Source organism: Mixophyes fleayi, chromosome 1 (assembly GCF_038048845.1).
Source record: "Mixophyes fleayi isolate aMixFle1 chromosome 1, aMixFle1.hap1, whole genome shotgun sequence".
Taxonomy (NCBI): Eukaryota; Metazoa; Chordata; class Amphibia; order Anura; family Limnodynastidae; genus Mixophyes; species Mixophyes fleayi.
The window spans coordinates 237021124-237045880 of NC_134402.1; the positions used below are offsets into that span (position 1 = coordinate 237021124).

Consider the following 24757-nt stretch of genomic DNA (forward strand, 5'->3'; position numbering starts at 1 on the left):
TGTGCTTGTGTGGTATCCACACAAATTATACCTTGTTTTTTCAGAAGACTTTAGAGTTTTAGAAAACATAATTAGTCTGCATATATCTAATCTCACAGGCAAATTCTACCCAAAATGACCAAAAAAAGTGTTTTTTGTACTGAAATTGTAAGAAAGTGAGCTAAAAACAAATGTGTGTACTCTATCTCTTCACACCACTAACAAATACTTTGTGGTTCTTGCTTTGACAGCAATCCTCCTTTCCAAAACAGCAAAAAGTAGGATTCTACACATAGCTTTTTATACTAGAATCTGTATTTGAAAATGATAATGTATTGTTTGTTATTTTGCATTCAATGTGTAGGGACAATGTAGGTAACCCAACAAGGCAACAAAGTAGACATTAATGAGAGTACCTCTGTACTCATTCACTCATTGATGCCTTTTTCCAACAACAGTGTCAATGAGTCTCTGGGTGCCAGGATGGGGACATCTGGGCATTGCATAACCCCTCCCACATCCAGGGAACCTTAGTGTTTTCTATAAGGTAAGATATTATTGTCTGGTGACAATAATGGGAGCATTTATATTAATTATTCAATTGCATTTGAAATTCAAGTTTTATTTAAAAAAAAGTATCTTTGTTTTATTTACATTTTTCTATTGTACACTACATGTCTAAAGATATGTGCCGCTCGGAATACAGAGTAAACTATGGGGCTTACATTTTAAACATAAATTGGGTCCAACACTGCATAAGGCCCATCATGCTTGGGCTGCCCATAACATTATTAATGTCTATATATGTGTATGTAGGTATACAGTAAAAATAATGAAGATAGTAACCAAACTACAAAGCATCTATATTTAATGCATTATTTGTCTACCAATAATTGTTAGACTGAACTTGCTCTATTTTGTGATATTAAATGATACATGGTAATAATTTGATTTCAGTTTTCAGGAACATCTTTGCAAGGTAAATTTAATATTTTAAGTGTACAGTATTTCACATATTTAATTTTCCTAATGGAACACAGCTTTAAAACATTCTATTCAGCTGTGCAATAAAAGGAAAATAACTTGCATTGATTTCAGAAATAGGAGCCTGTTTCAATGGAGTATTTTTCCTATGTGTAGCTGCTTTGGTACAGCTACCAATATAGTAAAGAGAAAACAAATCTATTTTCGTTGTGCATCAAGAACTCTTTAGGACAGTATTAAAGGGCTTGGATACACTATCATAATTTTGCTCTGTTCAACGTGTTGCCTTCCTTGCAGGGTCGATGAAGCCTGAAAGAGGGATAATTGACCCCCACCTAAAACAGATACTCTCTGCACTATGACTGCAAAATGACTGACACACCATGGATAGACCAAGCGCTGTTTGCTGCAATGAATCCAGAAAACTCAATTAAAGAGAGTGTGTCCTGGACCAGATAATTAATTTGCATATAACAGATGTTACTTGTATCCAAGTGTTTTGCCTCCACTTATTATTTTAAGTCTTCCACAATGAAGTACATTTTAAAAGTCATTTCTGCCAGCTTAATTCTTAAATTAAAATTAAATAAAATTCTACACAGGTCACATAAGCACCACACTTATATTAATGTATACAGAAACTCTATCATCATACCTAAACAAACTTGTGTGCACAATTCCCTGTTTCCAGCATGATATATGTCCCATGCTGCTGCTGAAAGACAACAAAGGTAACAAGCTGCTAAATGAAACTCTATTTTTCATTATTCTGGAATGGGGAGTGAGAAAATTGGTAGCGCACATAGCATAAAGCTTCATACTATATATCTGTGTAGATAAATTAAATGTTTTGTAGATTAAGCAAAAGTAATTCTCAAAATGAATAACTGAAATTAAAATACCTTTGTTTGCTTTTACTTTTTAGCCAATAACTTGAAACTTGTTTAAACAAATCTGTTTTGGAGGAAAACATAATGTTGACTTTTGCCTTTTAACTCCATGTTTCAAATGTAAACATTTGCAAATTTTAGTGAATTTGCTCCATATAACGTCAGACCTAGTTACTTTCTTTTAAAGATTATGGTAGTAACTGCAAAACATGACTTTACGTAGTCCATCATAGCATGTCCTATTCTTACTGTATTTTATAACCTAAAGGATATGTACTATACATCATATATTCACTGTTCCCACTGCAATGGGACCTAGGGGTAAATGTATCAAGCTGAGAGTTTTTCGGCGGGTTTGAAAAACCAATCAAATTCTAGCTATCATTTATTTAGTACATTCTACAAAATCACAGATAGAATCTGATTGGTTGCTATAGGCAACATCTCCACTTTTCAAACCCGCCGGAAAACTCTCAGCTTGATACATTTACCCCCTAGTATCTAGATTTTCTGGTAACATGTTTTTCAATGTGGATAACAAGATGATTGTACTGCAATTAAGAGTTTCTACATCCTTTCATAATGATTTGAAAAAGGAAACATGGTGTCATGTTTGCAAGTTGGCATGTGATTAGTTTGCCTTAGTCCAATTATGTACTGTCTTCTTAGATATCGTGAATAGCTTCAAATCACCTGTTGCCAGAACAAATATCAAATATAGTGTACTGGCTTTATACTGGCTTTATGTTTATGTGTGGAGAAATCCCTTTTCTCTGATAAATATAACATTACCTTCTAAAAATGGATTACCAAGTCCTACATATATACAGTATGGATGTCTGCCCTATGACCCCTTCCTCTGTGCCAGGTCACTCCAGAAGAAATGAGGCATCTATAGATGTCACCCAATGTGCAGTGCAATGCCTGTCATTGTGTCATGCTGCCACTTCAATCAACAGATGTAATAACATTTGAGTGTTAATAGGTCAGAGGTCTAAAGTACCAAGATGCAATGGGGGAGGCACAACATTGCAATCTGTCAAACTTTGCATAGTAGCTTCTCCTCTGTGATATCACCAGAGGTTCCTACAAAAGTCTTAGGAGTCACTGGGTATTTTTTAAAAGGAAGTTTTATCAAATGTAATGTGAAGTGAGGCACATAAAGCCAAACGTCCTTAAACTTATCCACATGTTCAGAAGCATAGCACTTACCCATTGAGGGTTAAGTTGTTGGCTATCTCCGGCCAATAGAATCCTGTGGGAGTGTTTAGGTTTGTGTGCCCATATATTCTCACGCAAAGGATGCTGGGTCTCTCCCGTCGCAGAAATCCCCTCCCACCCACCCTGTTGTTTTTTTGTTATATTATAAGGTTTGGTAGTCACAGAGTAAGTAAGGTTAAGCAGGAGAGCCCTTGCAGTTGGCAACTAGGGCGTAGGGTGCTATCGCTGATTGGCTAATGCCACCACATACTTTGAAGCATCTTGGTTCGTGGTTACCCGGTACGGGGACCCTGTGTTCTGCATTGTACGGCAATTCATTTGTGAGCCCTGAAGGGATGTGGTCACTATTACGCCAGATTTAGCACCGGCTAATCGTAAGGGACTAGGTCCCGGTATCAGTGGTAGGCCGGGGGGCCGTACACTGTTTGGTTTAGCTTTTATTCAGTTACCTGAAAGCAAGTGCTCTCGCCCCACCAGGTTTATACATTTAATAAACTGTGACCTTTTTTAAGCCAAAGCTGAAGTTGTCGGTGTCTTTATTTATTAGTGGTAAGAGATATGGTTGTACATGAGGAGAGGTTGTGCGCGGAAGAATGAATCTGTGGTATGAAGTTCATTATTCCTTAAATAGAAGTTGTATTCAGCCTTTTATCCTTAATTCATATTTTTCTAAATATGGGTACATTTAGATAAGTACACTAAAATGAATAACCTTCCATCTTGCTTTTATACTAAATAAAATAATTGAAAACAATGTAGGAAAAACATGAAATCACTTTATTTTTTATTGGCTGTGATTCCACTTTTAAAAGAACAATTGAACTGAGATCATGCAATGAGAAGTAGCAGGCAAAATACAAATGAGGTTTACATTCACAAAGTTTCTATATCTTCCTCTTGTCACTGAGGAGATTGAAGCATGCATTTGATCTGAGTATGTGAGCATTTAAATTACAAAATGATTCAGCTAATCACAAAATTATGGCTGAGCGGATAAACTTCTATGTGTGAAAACATTTTTAAAAGACTGTTACCTAAACATTTTACTAACATAGAGAGGAAACACATATTAACGTAGCGTACACAGAAGACATTACATTTAGTTCACAACAGCAAATCTGTAACATTACATGACAACAGTATATCAGTAAGCTTGTCAAAAGAGACATTAGAGCAGCATTGATATGTGTTACTCTGACACAGAAGGGGAAAACACTAAACTAACACACAATAAACGTAGACTGAGAAACTCCAGTGCAAATTAACACATGATGTATTCTCTTTTACACATAGTAGCATTCAAAATTAATATTGCAGTCTGTTTTTATATGGCTTTCTATAAAGGTAGATGTAATTTATGAAAAAAAAAAAAAAAGTAAAAAAATAAAAAAAAATCTTTACCCTCTAAAAAAAAAATCAGAGGGTGATGATTCCCCTTTTTCTTTTTCTGTGAAACAGAAGAGATTGCAAATCTAGCACTCGTTGGTAGAACCTTAGGCCTTGTTTAATGTGATGCACCCCTTCCTAGTTAGTAGACAAAGAAAATTACAAAAGACTACCTCAATTACCTGAGATTAAACACATTTATGGACAGAAAGCAATGAAGGGTGACAGAGATATTCAGCATTCATTAAACAAATGAACCAGGCTTCTCTTTGGTCTTGCATTAAAGCCTCGTGTTACATTTGTTAAATAAGTAAATGAGATAAACACATAGTAATATTTACAATAAATAATGCCTTTGTAGCTTATTAATCTACCTTGGAGAATACATATATATTCTTTGATAAGACAATATTGGAAGCTACAGAATTTTAATTGCCGACTTATGGTGAATTGGGGTTCTGGGATAGTGCCTTACGCGTTCACATACACTGAATGTTACTGAGTGTTATATTGTGTGAGGAGAATCAGACTATAATATCATTACTGATTGTAATTACTGTGTTGTTTAACTTCTTTAGCTTTTTTCAGGGACTAAATGCATTACTATATGTTGCGCGCTTATTCATACAACCGGCTACTTATGTATAAAGCACCGAACTTCAAGGCCCTTTGTAAATAAGACTTCAAATTCACTGGGAGCTGATAACGTTGATTCAAAACATAACATCATTTGCTTGTAGAACTTGGCTGCTAAATCAGGTTTTTTTTTGTCACAATTTCCATTTTCCTGTTTTATTCCAAGTACTCTATAGAAATGCAACATTCAAGCACTAAGGGATATAATTATTACTCAATGTAAAATTTAGATTCCATCCAGTGACATAGTATACATTCAATATGTACGGCCATAAATCCTTTCAAAGCTGGCTTCCCTGCTAGCTTATGTTTGCCAGTAAAACACTTAGCATTGTTATTTGCATATTAAGATGCAGCACATGGACAAATTTGAAAAATACAGGATTAGTGACTATTGAAATGTTAATCATGGTAGAAATAATTTGGAGCTTTGTGCTATCTCAATCACCTCTAGCAATTATGAACTTAAAAGAAATTTCGTTACAAAATAAATTGAGTAACCACAATTTTGAACGTACATTTTATATTAATCTAAACACAATTTTAAATCTTTCTCTAGAAAATCCTACATTGTTTTTTGGAATAAATAGAAATGGGTATATATCAATAATGTATAGTTATTACATTATATCAGAGGCAATTCTACAGTTCATTTTGACGTCCCATGCACAGGAGTTCTACATGGTTCATTTTCTGAATTTTCTCTTACTGTCAGATAGACATGAGATGAAGACTACACGTTGCTTTACATTCTAATGATAAGTTGCCTCTTTGTTTTTCATTTAGTCTGCCAGAAGCAAATCGATATTGATCATTTACAAGCTGGTCAGAAACTGTGTATCACATTAACAGCAACCCACTGACTCTCACTTGATAATAATGTATTTACATGATTGAAAAGTATAATGTTGATTGTGTAAACAACTGCCGGATTGAACATACAATTGTACTATGGCTTATAATAAAATTGCGTAGACTGCAGCTCATAATCTTGACATCCTTTGAGAAGTGTCTACTGTATGTAACTATGTACAAAAGGAAAGGAGAAAAGAAAGTGGAGGGACTATAGTGAGCAAAGGTTTAGAGACGGGAGGGAGGGTAGCATGTGGCAATACTGAAATCTCCCACTAAACAAGGGGAAATCCATTGCTTTTCTGTCTATTGTTAAAACAGTCTGACAGTCTACTGTGTTTTATTTCTTGAACATATCCTGAAGTGGACCCGGTAGATATTTAATAACTGTGTCCAGAATACTTTCTTCCTCTTCCTCGTCTTCATCCCCACAGCCAGCAGGTATTGCCTTCTTTGGACGCGTCAAGCTCCCTTCGGATGTAGCTTCCATAGCAGCTTGTGCTTCGGCTTCTTTCTCTTCTTTCTTCTTTATGCCATACTGGTAAAACAAAAAGAAAAAACTTCAAATATGTACACTAACAAAAACTGTGTAATAATGTTTCTTGAAATTCATTTAATACACTTTTTTGCAAATAGGAATAATAAGAACATTATATGCAGTCCTATAGTACTTGGGTTTAAAATCACCACAGCAAATATCTTTGCACAATATCGCATACTGTATCACCCATACATGCCAACTTTAGTAAGCTGGCCTCCGAGAGATCTGGGGGGGGGGGGTGGGCGTGTGGGGGTGGGGTTTGATGAATCCTGTAAATTGACCCCGCCTCCTAAACTGACATCACAATTTGTAGTCAATTACAGCAGAGGCGGGGCCACAATGATGTGTAAATCACGCCGTAAGCCCTGACCCTGCCACTTAACTAATGAAGTGGCCAGGTACCAGGAGGTTGCCCTGCTCTCCCAGGTATTACCCCTGTCCCCTGAAAAGCAGAGCCTTCAGAGATAGATACTATACAATACACTTTGACACAAAGTGTATCTAACTAACGATAAATAATAATAAATACAAATACAAAAACAAAAGTTGACTTATCATCATCATCATCATCACCATTTATTTATATAGCGCCACTAATTCCGCAGCGCTGTACAGAGAACTCATTCACATCAGTCCCTGCCCCATTGGGGCTTACACTATAAGTTCCCTAACACACACACACACACACACACACATACACACACACACACACACACACACACAGACAGCCTGTTACAGATTTTCAGCTACAACATTTTAAAACAAAGGGATTTCATGTTGAGTTTGGAGAGATAGACAGATGCACCAGCAATTGTTTTTTCACAATTTGATAAAACATGACATAAAGTCATTTTTACAGGCAATTAATGTATTATTTCTATTATACATTCCTTCTAAAAACAATGCTTACTGAAGCTTTGAAGAGCTAGTTGGTAAGAATTTTAATGGCTGATATAAACTGTACTAAAACAAGGGCAACAATGTACCAAAAGTACATTTACATAAAGGAGAAGTAGCCATCAGGTTAATATGTCACAGTCAATGTTTTTATATAATAAGCTTTTTCTTAGTTGAAGGTAAATTTACTTAGAACTAGAAAACTTCCATAACAGAATATTGAATAATCATATTTTAAGATAACATGAAATTATTGTTTATTTATCTTTTTAAAACAAAGGACACATAGTAATCACAAATAATATCCATACATGTAATCAGTTCAAATATGCAATTGATTTTAATAAATGGGGGAAACATATTATAAACTGTTGTTTAAATAGTTGAATTATTTAATATGCTGTGTTAGATGTCAGGGCTGCATAACTGATCTCTATGTTGTTCATATAGCTCATTACACCAGCTAAGATAGCTGGGCTATTTATAATACATTTTAACACATTGTAACAATTTCCTCCAAAAACATTGCTTTTACCTTACAGAATAAGAGAGAAGTACAGATATTACATAATTTATCCTGATTTCTTAGCTGGAAATCTGTTATCCAAACAGTTTTAGTAAGGAAAAATTGAAACAATTGCTGCTATTTGGTGATAACATAATATGCAAAGATATATTCAACAAATGCAGAGGAGTTTTGCTATAATGAAGAGAGGAATGCCAAAGAAAGTGTACAGGGAGGCATAAAGTCACCCTGTATAAACTCTAAAATAGTCAAGGGCAAATAAATCAGAGATACAAATCTTGATACTCTAGCACTCTCCTTGGATGTTAGGGAAAGTTAGCAACTATAGTATAGACAGGCTCATATTAAGGGGATCCAGTGAAGGGGTATAATTTAAATGAATTTTCCTTATTTTGTTATTTTTTTAGTTATCAGTATCTGCTATCCATTTATTCTGCCAAAACCAGGTGTCCTGCAGTGCTGCATGACCAGGTAATTTGCAGTGGTTCAATGAACTCAAACTCCAAATAGAACATTATAGAATGCAGAAAGCTAGTTCATTTGAACCAATAAAACTAAATCATGGTTTTAAAAAAGCGTATTTTATGGTTACCTCAAATTCGCATTTGTGTCACATTTAATGCCAAAATAATAAAAACAAATGGTGTTACACAGTACATGCCTTTAATTATTATGTTAAAAAATATGGATTTATAGCAAAATTCACAACAATGCAGACAACTATTGTGAATTTGGGGAGAGCAACACCAGATTTAAGATAAAAGATGGTGGGTTTAATCCTATGCAACATTAATTACATTCTTTAGATTTGTTCTAATTGTCACTATATTTACAAATATTGGTCTGAAAACTGAATTCAGATGTTTGCAATTAAGTAAGTGCAGTAGAAAGTGATGCCCTTAAAACTAAATGTTGTTTGTTTTCTTATTTTTAATTTATTTTTACTCATAACATAGTAGGTGTTAGCTGGTGTCTCATTTAGCCATAATAGTTGGAGATCCCTCCGCAAGCATCCATTGATTGCCACAATTTGTTGAAAATAACTTTTCACTGCCACTATTCCTTAAGACACAGAACCAGTTAATGCAGCTTGGAGGAGTTCTGTCCTTTAGCTAGAATAGTGACCTTTATCCTTTAACTCTCTATACTTTCCAAACAAGAACAGAGACTGATGAACATTGCAAACTTATTGTTTTACAGTGGTAAGTCATAAACATTAAGACATGTTACCACATAAAACAAATCATATGCGTATTAATGCCAGGTTCAACCAATTACTCATCATTCAACTGGTTTGGAATGTTTAGCAAATTGGAACTCTAACACATTGAATCGGACTATTGAATACTTGTGATAACCACTAACACTGACAAATAATCACATTAGCTTTTTTCCACCTATAGACATAGCAAAATTATATGTCTGATGAAATATATTTGTTTCAGAGAAAATGACCAGATTCAGGAGATGTCTGCTATTTTCTTTAAGAATACATTCTCCTCAATTAAAAATAAGACATTTTGCATATCTTGTGCATGGCTGAAAAACAGCAAAGAAACGTATATCTGCTTCTGTACAGCATTCATTGCTTAACTGAATACAACAAGATTGTTACAACGAAGTAAAACATTGACTACCTGCCAAATTCTATTGAATGATCAGAGAAAGGAGAGGGATGTGAAAGCTTAGGCTACTGTAGTTTCAAGCCCACTTGATGCATGGTTTTAAATCTCCAGCACACAAGTAGGTCAGAGGCAGAATGTTAATAAAAGATCTATCAGGAAATCATGGTACTTAAGAAATCACGTTATTTTCGATTGGGACACATAGCAAGAAAAGTTCCTTTCCACTTATCTAAGATTGAGAAGGTGAATATACTGAACCCCTTCAGGCCTGACCATAGTAGGACTACATCATGCTGCTCTGGGTCTTAGTGCAAACCAGTGCCGTAACTAGACATTTAAGTGCCCTGGGCGAGACAGGGCACCGGCGCCCCCCATCTAAGTGGGAGTGACATTTGACAAGTGGGTGTGGCCAACCTAATGTGGTGGTGTGGCTAGCACTTTACTGAAATAATTCTGTTACACATATTTGCAAATGCATGATAGAGAGATGGATGGAGAAAGGGAGGAGAAAGAGAGAGGAGGGATAAAGATAGAGATAGAGGGAGAGAGAGAAGGGGGAGGAAGAGAGAGAGACAGAGAGAGAAAAAGAAAGAGGGAGGGAGAGAGAGGGATTAGTGAAAGAAATACAGATATGACAAAGGGATAAAGGGGTGAGGGATGTAACAACAGAGAGACAGCCAGACATATAGATACAGAATTGAGTGAGAGAGATAGAGATAAGAGGTGTATTAACATGGAGACAGGCAGCCATACATAGAGACACAGATATGAGTGTAAGAGATACATAGGTGAGCGAGACATGGGAGAAGCAGAAACAGTCAGACAGACACAGAAATGAGTGTGAGAGAGATATACATAGATGAGATGCAGGAGGACACCAGACTGGAATACAGAGACAGAAGCAGGTATGTGTGCTGCCATTAATTTGTATAATAGGAAGGTTAGCAAGAACAATGTACACTGAATAGACATCTGTATAAGAGGTGAAGTGGAGGGAACTAGTAACAGGACAACAATAACCCAGCATCTGGACAGCAGTGACAGCGATAGTGAAGCCAGTGTATCCCTGTAACTGGCCGAGAGATCCCCCCCCCCACGGGCGTGCCCAGTCTGTGCCCCTCCGAGAGGCTCTGAGTCCCCGAGCTAGAGACAGCCAGAGCTGGCAAGTGTCTGTGTGCCTCCCCCCCGTGTGACTGGAGTCCCCTTCTGACCGTGACGCTCCTGAACCCGCCCCCATCCACCAAGTAGACAGCCTCAGAGAAGCAGGGAGCCAGAGGGGAGAATGGTCCGGATCCTGCAGCAGCAGCAGCATCACCTCACACACAGACAGCGCTGCTGCTGCACCAACTCCCGGGGCTCGATCAGAGAATCTTTCATTCACTTACCCGCAGTGGAACGCATATGCGTTCCACTAACAGGAAGTTCGGCATTTGCGTTCCAAATGCCGAACTTCCTGTCAGTGGAAGATGCGTTCCACTGCGGGTAAGTAAAAGCCTGTAGATAGAGCCAGGTAGCGGGCGGCTGCTGCGCCCACTTGGGCTTGCGCCCTGGGCGACGGCACCGCCCGCACCACCCTAGTTACGGCTCTGGTGCAAACCCTAGCCAGTGGTCGAAGTAGGGATTTATACTGTGGTATGCCATATCACCACTTCTCCTACTGCCTTCATTGTAAAACTATTATATTCTATTCCCTTTCCATTCCCATTCCCATTCCATTTTTCATACCCCACTTCTAAATTTCCATTCCGCCACTTCTAAATATCTGCTTCAAACACTGACCCTAGTAATAGGAGTAACTTATAATAAGTTACTTATAATAGTAATCTAATGTCAGCTGGCTAAGTGATCTTACAATTCTGAGGTTCAGGGAAGAGCTAGATGAGATCTCACTGCATCCTTGGTGTGTAAAAAATAAGTTTAAAAAAGTTTTTAAAAAATCAAGTCAATAAAGAAAAATAACACTATAAAACAAAAAAATAAACAAAATAGTAAAAACATTTTTTTTAAATTCAATGTAGAAAATGCATAGTTACTAAATTACACATATTTGGTATCCCTGTAGTTGTAAGATCAATAGAGTTATAATTTGGGTTACATTTTTGGGGATGCTCAAATTGCAAGAAACTGTGGAATTGATCATGCAAAAGTGTTATCTATTTTCCATTTTTGTTTTCCATTTTGTTTAACTTCTTTATACAATGTCCTTAGAATAAAACTATATATTCACATGACCATGCTACAAAAAGTAAAAAGATAAATATTAAATTTAGTCTGGTCAAAAAAGTATAGAATGCCTATAGTAATGAAGGGGTTAAACTGAATTTGAGATTATATTAAATCTTGAAAGTTGCGCTATATTGAGAATACTGCATCCATCTGGACAGTCGATGCAGTACTTTTGTAATTTGTAATCATAGCTTTAAGGCATGCATTACATTGCTGGAGTTATGGAACCTTTCAATCAAGAAATATTTTGCTGTATATACTATTTATACTTACACATGATCCTATGTCATGGCAGCTTTTCTTTTAACATGTTTTTAAACTCTCTTCCAAGCAATTTGCACTTGTCAAGCATTAATTTAATAAACTTTCAACTGCCACAGGGATTGCTGTGGTGCTGGGGCAAGCCACCTGAAATAATCATTCAGACAGCAAATCTTTCAAATAATATGAAAATGCCAGCTGTTTTTTTTCCAAGGCTAACAAGAAAATGACATGTAAGAGCAATAAGAATGTCTGCGAATATGTGTTACATTTGACTTTATTGTCTGTTTTCTTTAAGAAGACTTCTGAAAAATGACTAAAGTGCAATTTTGCAAATAATTTAACCATCAATTCCAGACAGCAGTACACATGTATTTAGCAGCGTTAATATAAATGCTTGGTTCTATTTTTTTTTATTTCCTGAGCATTTTATTCAATAATGGCGATGCCTAAAATGAAATACAAGAAGCAGTACATTAAAGTAATAGTGAAAGGGAAGCAATTATTTCACGTTTATGCACTATGTTAATTTCTATGCTTATTATTCTCCTTTTCCACAAGAGACATCCCATAACCATCTAGTATCCACAGATGTTAGTCAGGTGAAAAATCCATCAAATGATTTAGGTCTCCATGAAATGTTAAACTTCACAAGTTAAAATTATTTTAGATTATTCATACCAACATTTAAAAAGAAGACACTGAAATGATAAATTTACCTTTGTGTAGAGATTTAAAGAATAAGTTGATCTTTTGGAGGGACTGGGCAAAATGTACAAAATAGTCTTAAACAGTCTATTTGCAAATAGAATCCTTATCTTAAATCAAATCACTGGTTAGATATACTCTCTAGCGGAGTGAATCTACCCACTCCCTTTTGTGGCAAATCCTCTCATGGGCTGCAGGTCCTTTGTTTAATAGCTTTTCATGTTATTCAGTTCAATCACTGATGGCGTTGGGGGATGTATATAAACTGAAGCCTGCATATTCCTGTGCCCCAGCAGGATGAGAATCTATATCAAAAGGTATCAACAAGATACATTTTGCTGCATAAGATATAGCTTAGGGGGGGTTATGATTGCCAAATAAGGAGTAACTTTTAATATAAATCTTAAAGTATAACATAAAGTACAGGTTATTACTTGCTATATATAACTACAACTGACACAAAACATTAAGGCATAATAAATACACATCTTTGTATCAGAAGTAAAAGACTGGGAAATATGTGTGCGCTTACCAGTCTAAAACAGTTACTGTCCAATTTAAAATAGGGACAGTGAGCAGCAATGTATGTATTAACTCATAGTCGTGGGTTATCATTGTGCCGTCAATTTATATTAATTATCCTATATAATTTCTTATCATTTGCATGTGGTTCATCTGTGGCTTGCAGGAACTCCAGTATAACATTCTGTGTGGGACTTAGCTTGATGACTCAGAATATCAGTGAGACAAATTACTTGTCAGGTCTACAAACAGAAATTAATATGGGTAGTCCTAGTCCATGCTAACGCACACTCCAGAATATGGGTAGACATTGAGGCAGATCCACTAAATAAGCTGTCTCCGTATACCCAATTCTGGAAGGACGACCCCTCCCCTATCTTCTTCATTAATGAGGAGCAAACATCTGAAATTAAATTAAATAAGTTATATATGGATGGAATTGTGTTACTGTCCATGAATGTGTGTTGTTATTGAATGATAAATGTTGAGTATGTCTTAGCATGCCTGAGAATGTCATACGGGAAAATCCTAAAATAGCCCCATTATTTTTGTCTCTTAAGTTGTTGAAACTCCTGTGAGCCTGTTCCCTTTGGGGGGCACCACTGGTGTGCTCTCCTCTGAACCATGGTTTTTGGTGGCTGGCCACTGCTCCGGATCAGCCACTTTCATGGTGGGTGTGGGATTTATCTTAATGTAATGAGGGAAGTAGTAGTGGGGGTAGGGTGTCTTAATGTAATGAGAGAAGTGGGGTATCATATAATAATGAGGCTGAAAGGTGGATTATTAATTTAATGGTGAAGTGTGTCCGCACATATCTCACACAAGACACTGCTAAAACCTTAATTCATGCACTAATCATCTCCCGCATTGACTATTGCAATTCCCTCCTTACTGGTCTTCCCAAAAACAGACTCAAACCCCTAAAATCTATTTTGCATGCTTCGGCAAGACTGATTTTCCTTGCAAATAGCTATTCCTCTGTTGAATCACTCTGTATGTCTCTACACTGGCTGCCTGTCTTCTACCGAATCCAATATAAAATACTTTTACTAACCTACAAGGCCATCAACAAAGCTGCACCAACATACATCTCCTCTCTTGTCTCAAAATATCTCCCAACTCGGCAACTACGTTCTGCAAAAGATCTGCGTCTCTCATCCACCCTCATTACATCCTCCCATTCCCGGTTACAGGACTTTTTTCGGGCTGCACCCACTCTATGGAACTCTCTCCCTCGCACAATAAGACTCTCCTCTGTTCTACAAACTTTCAAGCGTTCTCTGAAAACCTACCTATTCAGACAAGCTTATAATATTCCTCAACCACCATCTGAACCTCACTACCTTTAGCCTGTTACACAATTTCACACAAGACAACTACCCCCGGACCAACATTGTTGTGTGACGGGATCATTTAGCTTATGAGTCACTTTTACCTTTGCAGTCTGGCTGGGCCAAGATGCAAAATGTATACTTAACCTCATGTGTCAATCTCCCATTGTCCCATAGATTGTAAGCTTGCGAGCAGGGCCTTCTCACCTCTTTGTCTGTTTTACCCAGTTTGTTTATTAGTTTATTACGTTTGTCCCCAATTGTAAAGCGCTACGGAATATGTTGGCGCTATATAAATAAATGATGATGATGATGATGATGGTGAAGTGTGTTTGGGGCTAACTATTTAATGGTGGGTGCCATTAATATATTTGAGGGGTGATTGTGTAGTATTTAATTTTATGCTGGGATGGTTTGGGGGCTATTAATTGAATGTGAGGAGCAGGGTTATTTATTAAATTATTTAATGTCGGTATGGTTGATGGAAATATGTATATTTATTAAATGTAAATGCTATTAATTTATTGCCAAGGCCTTTTGGGGGAAGTGAAATAGGTGTATTTATAAAATTGGAATAGTATAAAGTTAATATTGGGGCTGGTTGGGGGTAATAGTGTTATTTATTAAAAGTGTATGCTATTATTTTAACGTCAGGGCTGGTTGGAGGGGAAAAGGTCTCTTTATGAAATGTGAATATTATTAATGTTGTTTAATAGTTGGGGTTGGTTGCAGGGAAGGAGGCCTAATTTTTAAACTTGGGTGCTAATAAAATTTGGGGCTCTCTAAAGTTTATGTGCCTGTCTTTTTCCAAATAGGGCAACAACATTCCAGGATCAAGAAAAACAGCAAATGAGTTTAAGACACCAACAGCCGCAGATAGTGAAATCTGCAAGAACAGGTAAGAGAGAGCAGGACAGCCAGCCAAGGGGAGTTCAGTGCTATTATTTTCATTTTTACAAAAGTCAAGTGTGTGATGGGCTGTGAAGTGGGTATTGGGGGAGTAGGGGTGGTAGGCTGAATCTTCGCCTAGGGTGCAGAGAAACCTTGCACTGACCCGTATATAAAATTTTCATCACATTATTTCCACTTTAACATTTATCGTCTGCAATAGAATTGGATATGCTAGTAGTGTTTCTCAGCAACTTTTCATCCATGTATTACCAAAAGAAGTAGAGATGAGCGAAGTTACACCAAGTTCTGTTCAAGTCTACTGAAAAGGAAGCAACTAAGTACAATTAGCTTTCACTAAGTAATATGTATTGCTTCAGTATATATGTGCTGTTTAATGTCACTTAGATATTTTGATTAATTGAATTTATTTATTTTTTGTCGTCAGACCTCTCCACTTTCCAATGGTCAGTTAAGAAGAATCATGAAGAACAATCTGCCAGAGAGATTTCTGATAATATGATCAGACACTGGTGCCATGTTAAATGCATCTTCCATCTGTTGTTGCCCACAGGCGCACCAGTCATGTGTACTGAGGTGAATATGATAATATGCTAAATATGTAGACATTATAGCTAAATATGCAAAATATTATTGAATAAATACTTAAAAAGCTTTTCAAGATAACTTTGATTTACAATTATTACAATGTAATAATTCATACAATTGATAGTTACATAAAGTGTGACATTCAGTCAAAATATTAAGCACTGAAAAAATGTAGGTCTATCCCTCAGGCCATACTGGCATTAATTATATTTTAGATTGTTAAGAAAAAAAATAGAGTTTACATAAAAAGCTTCAGTACATGCCTAGGATTACAGAATGGACTAATTGATTTATTCTCAAGTGAATATTAAATAGAAATAACAATTATGCTGATTCTGCTCAAATTAGTTTTTTTAAAAAAAAGTTCTTCATAACTTGATTACTGTATATGAATCCATAAATGCCAAATTGTACAAAGCAGGAAGGACAAAAGCACCAAGTAGATCAGTGTTACTAATTACTTATGATGCTGTAGATTGTCATCACAGAACATGATACAGCTTTTCATTGGAGAAAAGAGATAATGCTCTAGGTGGTAATATACAACTTTGTAGATTCCACCAACCAAAGCCACTATCAGGATGTGAATAGACTAGGAACCAACTTACCCAACTTCGCATTCAGAGTGGCCACTAGCACAAGGTTTAAAATTACATGCATCCAACTGTTTAATTTGCTATAACTCAATGCACTTTATACCAGCTTTCAGAACTTTTTTTTTAAAACTGAATAGGTGGCAACCCAAAGGCCCCCAATGCTGCAAGGCACCTGAACGCATGTGTCTAGTGGAGTCTAAAGGTCTATATTATTAAGCTTGCCTATTTATTGCTATATGCAGTGATTTTGCCTGCAACCCCTCTATTTCATTATTTCACTGTGTATTACAGGTCTACTGCTTTTTCTTCTCTTACTTAGGGAAACTTAAAATGTAAAGCCAATTCTGAATTTATTATTAGCGTCTCATTTGAAATGGTATACCAATGAATCTGATATTCATTTCAATAGTAAAAGTAAATTGGGCTACCAAAAGTCAGATGTATCTGGTGTCAACTGCAGTTTGCTTTAAAGAATTAGGATAGAAGGCACAACATACAATGACAACATATTTCTTGTTTACATTAAGAAAAGCATGCAAATCTAGTGACCGGCATTATAGTGACAATAAGAAAAGCATTAAGGAAATGCACAGGGAGAAAAATAGCATTATCACCTTTTAAAGAACATTCAAAACTTGTTATACCAAAATCATCAAATGAACAGCATGTACCCAATTTTTATTTGTACTTCTATGTGCTATTGAAATGCCAAGTCAAAGAACCACAGCGTCATGAGGCCACATGATACACTTAATCTCTGCTTCAAACAACTCGGATAAAAATCAATACTCTGCTACTAAGACTAGATGATTATGCTACATCTGTAACTGAATACTTTCGAACATGCAACATGGATTTGGGAAACAAAGATATGCTGAGTGTTAATGATTCAATCTCAGAATCTTTACTGTTAAAGCTATTTTAAAAAAACACATTCTCTTTCAATACCACATAAACTGTGAGAGTTATATACAGTTTATAACAAAAAAACAATCACTAAGTAATTATCAATGTTTACTTATGACTGTACTGATCTATCTGCATAATGGCAATTAATACCAGATTAAGCCAAAATTATACCTTATGACTCTAGCAGATATATATTTTTTTTCATGAGACAGATGTGTGTGGGAGATGTTGTGTCATTGTTTTTCTGTAAATCCCCACCAGGAAACCCCCAGTGGCAGTGAGTGCCATGGTAGCTCACACTAGACTTTCCCTAGCAGCAGGAAGCATTATCCTTGCTACCATAATAATGTAAGCTGTTTAAAGCTCCCATGAAGTAAAATGTGTAACAATTAAAAGGCAAATAAATAATGTAGCACTTAAAATAACTGTATCATAATGCCAATAATAAAGAGACAAAAAAGATAGTGTTGTGGGATCAGGTGTAAACAATACAATATGATACAATACCACAATTATAATAAACATGTGTGCAACTGAGTGTGAGAATTTATAAATAGCAGAAGGACAAAGAAAACACTCACTAGGATTCACAGTACTCCTATAGGAAAATATATATATCCACGTTATCGTGTTCATTACAAAGTTCCAAATCATTCGGTATATATTAATAAATTCCTACAAAGCCAGATTAATGTACACCAAATAGGAAATGGAAAAATGTATATATATATATATATATATATATATATATATATATATATAGAGTGAGTTAAATCTGAAATCCTAACTAAATATTAGACAATCCAAGATAAATATATACACATGATTATCACATTGCTTATACAATCATATGTATAGCAAATCCATCCAAAATCCTTTGTGCAATAACAAAAAAATCGAGCATAACTGATAAAACTAATAGAAATGTCCAAAGAGTCAATGAAACTGAATGAATATGTAAATAAATGAGCCTAATTCCATAATATGAAAAGACAGATAAAATAGATAGTCAAGCCAAAATGTAAAAAAAATTGGCACAAACCATAGTGTGTCTAAATTGCTAGTGCATCAAATGTGAAGCTAATACACAAATATTTAGGCTGAGAGATATCAAAATGTATAAAAAAAACTTGGATTACAAAATTGTAAGAAGTTCCCATTTTGCTTTGAGATCCCGTTGATTATGAGCAAAATAGTGCCTTACACTGCATTTGCATATTGACTGTGAGCGTGTGAAAAATGATGCTGATGATGATTATGATCAAGGAACAGGTTGTTGTTGTTTTTTATATACAACATTGTATTCAACTACTTAAACATGTAATATCTCACAACACTAAAGTAAAAAGAGAAACTTAATAAAAATACCTTATAGTCTATTACAGTGCATTATTAGAACAGGTTGCTGTGACTTATAAAAGACAGTGTGAAACTCCTAATGATTGCTTTACACCATTTGAGTAGATACAGTCAGTTAGAATTAAGAAAAATGAGCATGGCAGCTCCTCTGCTTTTGCTCTTATTTGTCTGTTTGTGTTCCATGCACAAACAGAGGTGCTGCAGTACCCACATTGTGGTTAATATAAATTGTGATTTATGATCTGCAAGATAAGTTTGCAACCTCTTTGTTGGGGGTCTCTGTTACGGATCCCATACACTAAGGGAGCACACATAAAATGTCAGGTCTAAACACTGGCTACTTGTATTCCTCTTCCATAGGGTTTACAACTGATCTCTTATAAGGGACTCATACTCAGGGCTGCTGAGAGGGGGGGGGGAGCGGGTACAGTTTACCCGGGCCCTCGCTGCTAATTTAATTTTTATTTTATTTTTTTCTCTTTTGCGATATTTTTTTTTAACTTTTTTTTGTTTTTTTTTCGCGGGGGGGGGGGGTTTCTTGGGAGCTGGAAGAAAAAAAAACAAAAAAAAACCAATACGCCCGTCAGTCAGTGAGGAGCGCCGCAGCCAGCATGAAGAAAGAAGACAGAAGAGGAGACAGAAGAGCAGAAAAGAAAAGAAAGACGTTGACAAACGGTAAGTAAAGAAACGGAGAGGCAAGGGGAGGAAAACAGAGAGGGACAGTACTATAAAGAAAGGGGAGATAGAAACAGAGGAGGAAAAAAAAGTGGGAGAGAGGCACAAAGTAAAAAAGAAGGGGGAAAAGCAGCATGGAGGTCGCAGTGTGAGCATAAGGGGGTACAGTGTAGTTGTGAAGAAGGGGCACAGTATTGTGTGTGTGTGATGGCACAGGGGACTTGTTGCAATGTAGTGAGTGTGAGGTAGGTGGCGGCTAATTAATGGGCGCTATTTTGTTTGTAGGGTGATGGTGAGGCAATTTAATAGTGGGGACTATTAATTTAAGATGGGGTGGTTTGGGGGCTATTGAATCTTGGGGTGAGTTTAGGGAGAATGAGGTCTATTTATTAAATGTGACTATGAATTATTTAATGGCAGTGATGGTTGCGGGAAATAGGTATTGCTGGGGCTGTTTGCAGGAAGGGAAATAGGTTTATTTATTAAATGTGAATAGTATTATTTTAATGTTGGGGCTGGAGGAAGGCCTAATTATTAATCGTGGGTGCTATTGATTTAACGCCGGGGCTGGCTGTAATTTTCTAAATGTAGCCATTTTTTTTTCAAAATAGGTCCTTCAACATTCCTGGATCCGGACAAGCCACAACTAAAGAAACCAGCAGCCACATGTGGAGAAAGTGAGAAGAACAGGTAGGAGAGAGCAGCACAGTGTGTGAAATGTTGTGATTCTAGTAGGGACAATACCAATTTTTGGTGAATGTTGTGCCCAATGTAAGGTGTAGGCCAAAACTGAACTGTTTGTGTACACACTGCATTGTTTGTATACTACACTGTGGTGGTAGATGTCCTGAAAGTCAGGAGTGCTTGAACATATGTGACGCCCCGGCGAATTGAGAGCCTAGTGGTTTTGATGTTAGCCACGCCCCAATGGCACATTTGCCACGCCCCCAAATGCATGACCACACCTCCCAAAAATTTTGCACCGCCGTTTGGCTAGCCACGCCCCTGAATGTATGACCATACACCTAAATTTTTTGGCGGCGCCGTAAGGCGGTGCAAAAAATTTTTGGGGCTTACTTGACTATGAGGGGGGGGGGGCCCATGAATTTGTTGTACCCGGGCCCTGAATTCTTCTTGGCAGCCCTGCTCATACTGTATTATTTATATAGGCTCTGATTACTGATTGGAATCAGGTCAGACAATTACCTCAAGGCTATATCTCACCATAACCACACCTGATGAATAAGTTGGCAACAATATTATTCCCAGTCTCCCCTGCTTAATAAAGCCACTTTCCCAAATGAATATTGTTTAGCTCTCATATTGTTAAACAAAGGCACAGTCTGTGATTTATGTGCTTAGTCTGTTTAAGCTTCTAATATTGATTTACTGAGGACACAACTTGTGTATTTAAGGCTTTGCATTTAAACTTGCTTGCACATTGTCTACATGTTCTCTGCACAGGTATAAATATGTTTTAACCATAAAAAAAAGCTCTTAAGTATAAGGCAAACAACACACAACACCTCTAGGTTTATCCAGACATTATGTCATTATATGTTTGGATATTTGGATAAATGAAATGGCTCCACCCGATCAACCCATTGTCCATTAAAGCAATCCACCATGTTCATGTGGACAAAACAAAATGGGTTTTGTTTGCACAATGCTTGGCTAACTTAAATGTCCAGGACCACCACTGTGTGATATAACTGAGCTTTTATACCCAATGTGTCTAGCTATTTTAGACAATGAGGTTTATTGTTTTTAATGCCGAACTTCACCAGTTGTTTGTCAAACCTGGAACTGACAGCGAAAAAAAAAATTCTATCACCTTTGTACTTGAAAAGAAAGCCACAGAATAATATGTATCGGTCTCCCATTAGCCTAGTCAATAAAAAGAGCTCTTGTATAATAAGTCACATGTAACATATGCATGCATTGCAAATTTAAGATTTCCAGTAGTCATTATCATCATCATCATTTATTTATATAGCGCCACTAATTCCGCATCGATGTACAGAGAACTCACTCACATCAGTCCCTGCCCCATTGGAGCTCACAGTCTAAATTCCCTAACACAGACACACACAGATAGACACACAGACTAGGGTCAATTTGTAAGCAGCCAATTAACCTACCAGTATGTTTTTGGAGTGTGGGAGAAAATCGGAGGACCCAGAGGAAACCCACACACTAAAAAATATATTTTGTTATCAACCTGATAATAACCATTTGATTACCAATAACGTTTGTTGTACTGAAAATCAGCTCTCAAAGAGCTGACATTGCAGACATTATGCATCATTGGAGAAGATTTTGAACTTTACTTTACTACTGAGTGATTTTGTATTCAGCAGTGTGCTTTGATTAGAAATCTTCCCAAGGAGGTCTGGTTACATCAAACGATAGAAAGAAAATCCTTTAAGATGTAAGTAATTACAGGGGAAATGCTTTGTGAATGTCTTCAGAAATCAATACTCACTGTAATTTCATTATTTTGTGCAAAGAACGGAAAAAAAAATATATATGGCCCTTAAAACGGGAGCTATAATCTTTTCTTTGAGATATTTCAAATTGGTACTCATTTTGTACTGCCAGTAGGATTATGCAAACCCCTCCAGGCTTATGTGTTAGCAATTAAAACTTTGTAATGTACTGTAAAGATGGATTCATGCATCCAACAAATTGCTGTTCTGCTTTTCTTTACTATGATAAGTATTAAAAGTTCAAAAGTGCTTTGATCTTACTTTTCTACAAAAGTCAGATTTAACCAAAGCTCTTTTTATAGACAAGCTAATGTATATATAATTATATACTTGTTAATGTACATACATTGGTACCTCTGAAATAATTTGGTTACAACACTGAGCAGAAAAATCATGCAGATTTTTTTTATCTGTTACATTTCAGAAATATTCTCCCAATCAGGTTAATGGCAATGCCAATTTAGATGTGTACCAGAATATCCTGATTAATAAATAGTGTGCTTCACAGGGGGTTGTAAAAACCAGAGTTCTCCGAGATATAGTCAATCTGCCATTATATAATATTTGGATATAAGCACTGTGACTATTGTATATCAGATTAAATATAAAAAATAATAAACTACAGGAATACTGTACTCAACTTTAGCTTCCTCTCCAATCAGTAAGTGGTCTATTTGGCATGAATATGTTACTGATGGAGAGGTCTAAATGTTACTTAACCCCAATACTGTTTATGATCCCCTACAAATTAGCTTAATTGAACCCCCACAAATCTAAAAATATGTATGGTTCACATTTGTTATTCATGTGATTGCTTAAACATAAAGGTGTGCATAATCTATTCAATTGTAATAACTTGTTTATAACCTACGGTTTGTCTCCCCCCTGTACTCCCTGTTATTGGTCCCCGCCTTGCTTACTGTACCCTTAATGTTTTAAGATTGTCTAAACAAAATATTCAATGATTGTTTTTGCAAGATACCAATGCTGTAAATCCAATGTTTATGAATCAATTACAGCAGAAAAAAATTATTACTGATATGGTACTATAAATGTCCCTATTTATTTATTAAAGGGCGAAATGCTGGTATTTTAGCCATAGAAAAGGCCTTGCCCTATCAATCAAGAGGACACCACCTGTGATAGAACTGATATCGCCGGAGGTAGCCCCAGGTGGCGAAAATATTTGCCGTCAAAAACTTCCCCACGCAAAATATGGTGATGCCTATTTATTTATTTTATTTCTATTTATTTTAGAAAATCAGCCTTTATTTCGGCAGATTGATAAATAGATACACAGGGTTGTCTACCACAAAAAGTGACACCGCATGCACTCATGCTTTTGTAAATGATAAACAGACAGACCGACTTACATCAGTTCTACAATCTGTCTTTTCTGATTTGACACTGCCATGAAGTGATGTATCAGCAGTATTGCAAAGTCTATGCTGACAGTATGGACAGTTCTATGATATTGAAATGGTACACATGGATATATTTATCAAATATAAAAATATGTTTGCTGTATAATACAATAGCACTGCTAGAATGCCAACTTACTTATACATTACTCAGTGTTGCTGCAATATATAACTCGTTTTGCAACTGAATGGGACAGACTTTGTCAAATATAGTGCAGGAGGGTGGGTCTGGTAAATTGTAACCATTATGTTATGAAAGCTGTGACTATGCATAATCACACAATATAAACAGGTAAATCATTCGATTTTGGCCTTGGGATGTGATCTACAAATGTCTTCTTATTCAAAAATACCAGCAGTTATATAATTATGTTGTTGTCTTGCTGTAACCTCAGGGTTGAAAAAAATCAGTATTTTAGAAGAATAAATTTGAATAATGTACACTTTACACATATAAATGTGCAGAACTCACACCAAGGCACACACAATATTTATTATATAGGACTGTTAAATATCTGGTTAATGAGCACATTTATATACCACAAATTATTAGAATAGGTGTCGCAAATGTACACCACTTATCTTTCTTTAAAAAAAACAATGATGTTTTAAAAACGATGTTATATTGTGCTCCTCTATACAACTGATTCACTTACTGTGCACTTGTGTTTTTTCAATACTATCTCATTGGGGAATTGACTTGGGATAGCAAGTGTCTTGGAGAATTCAATCTAAAATGAGTTTGTTATTACAAGGCAGAGTGAGAACAAATTGACTGTAAACATTTAGAATGGAGAGCACACTCGCTTGAAAGTGCAAATGTGAAATTTCTATTTCAGCTGTCTAAGAAACAGAACGGCTCTGGTATTGCTACACTATATACATTTATAGTGATATATATATATATATATATATATATATATATATATATATATATATATACATATGTGTGTGTGCATGTATATATATATATATACACACACACACACATACACACATATATGTATATATCGCTGCGCTATTCCCCCCCCCCCCCCTTTGTGCTGTATATAGATGCATGTGCCCAACAGGAAACTGTCACTGAAAACTAAAACATTTCAGCAGCGATGTGAAAGGCTTAATTTTTTTTATTCTTCCATATTGAATTGTAGATATTACATTAGTTCACTTGAATTGTATTAGTTTTGTAGCGTTTCAAAGACAGTACAGAGTGTGGGGTACCCACA

At 36.2% G+C, this 24757-nt stretch overlaps 1 protein-coding gene across 3 annotated transcripts in view; it reads right to left on the reverse strand.

The window, feature by feature from the left end:
- Positions 1–3830: 3830 nt before the first annotated feature.
- Positions 3831–24757, reverse strand: part of CPLX1 (complexin 1) — a 160870-nt gene continuing 139943 nt past the window's right edge. For all 3 annotated transcript variants that reach the window (XM_075208022.1, XM_075208030.1, XM_075208040.1), the window contains one exon: positions 3831–6486. In XM_075208022.1, the coding sequence (XP_075064123.1) occupies positions 6289–6486 (198 nt within the window). In that variant the 3' untranslated portion in view covers positions 3831–6288. The remainder of the gene's footprint in view (positions 6487–24757) is intronic.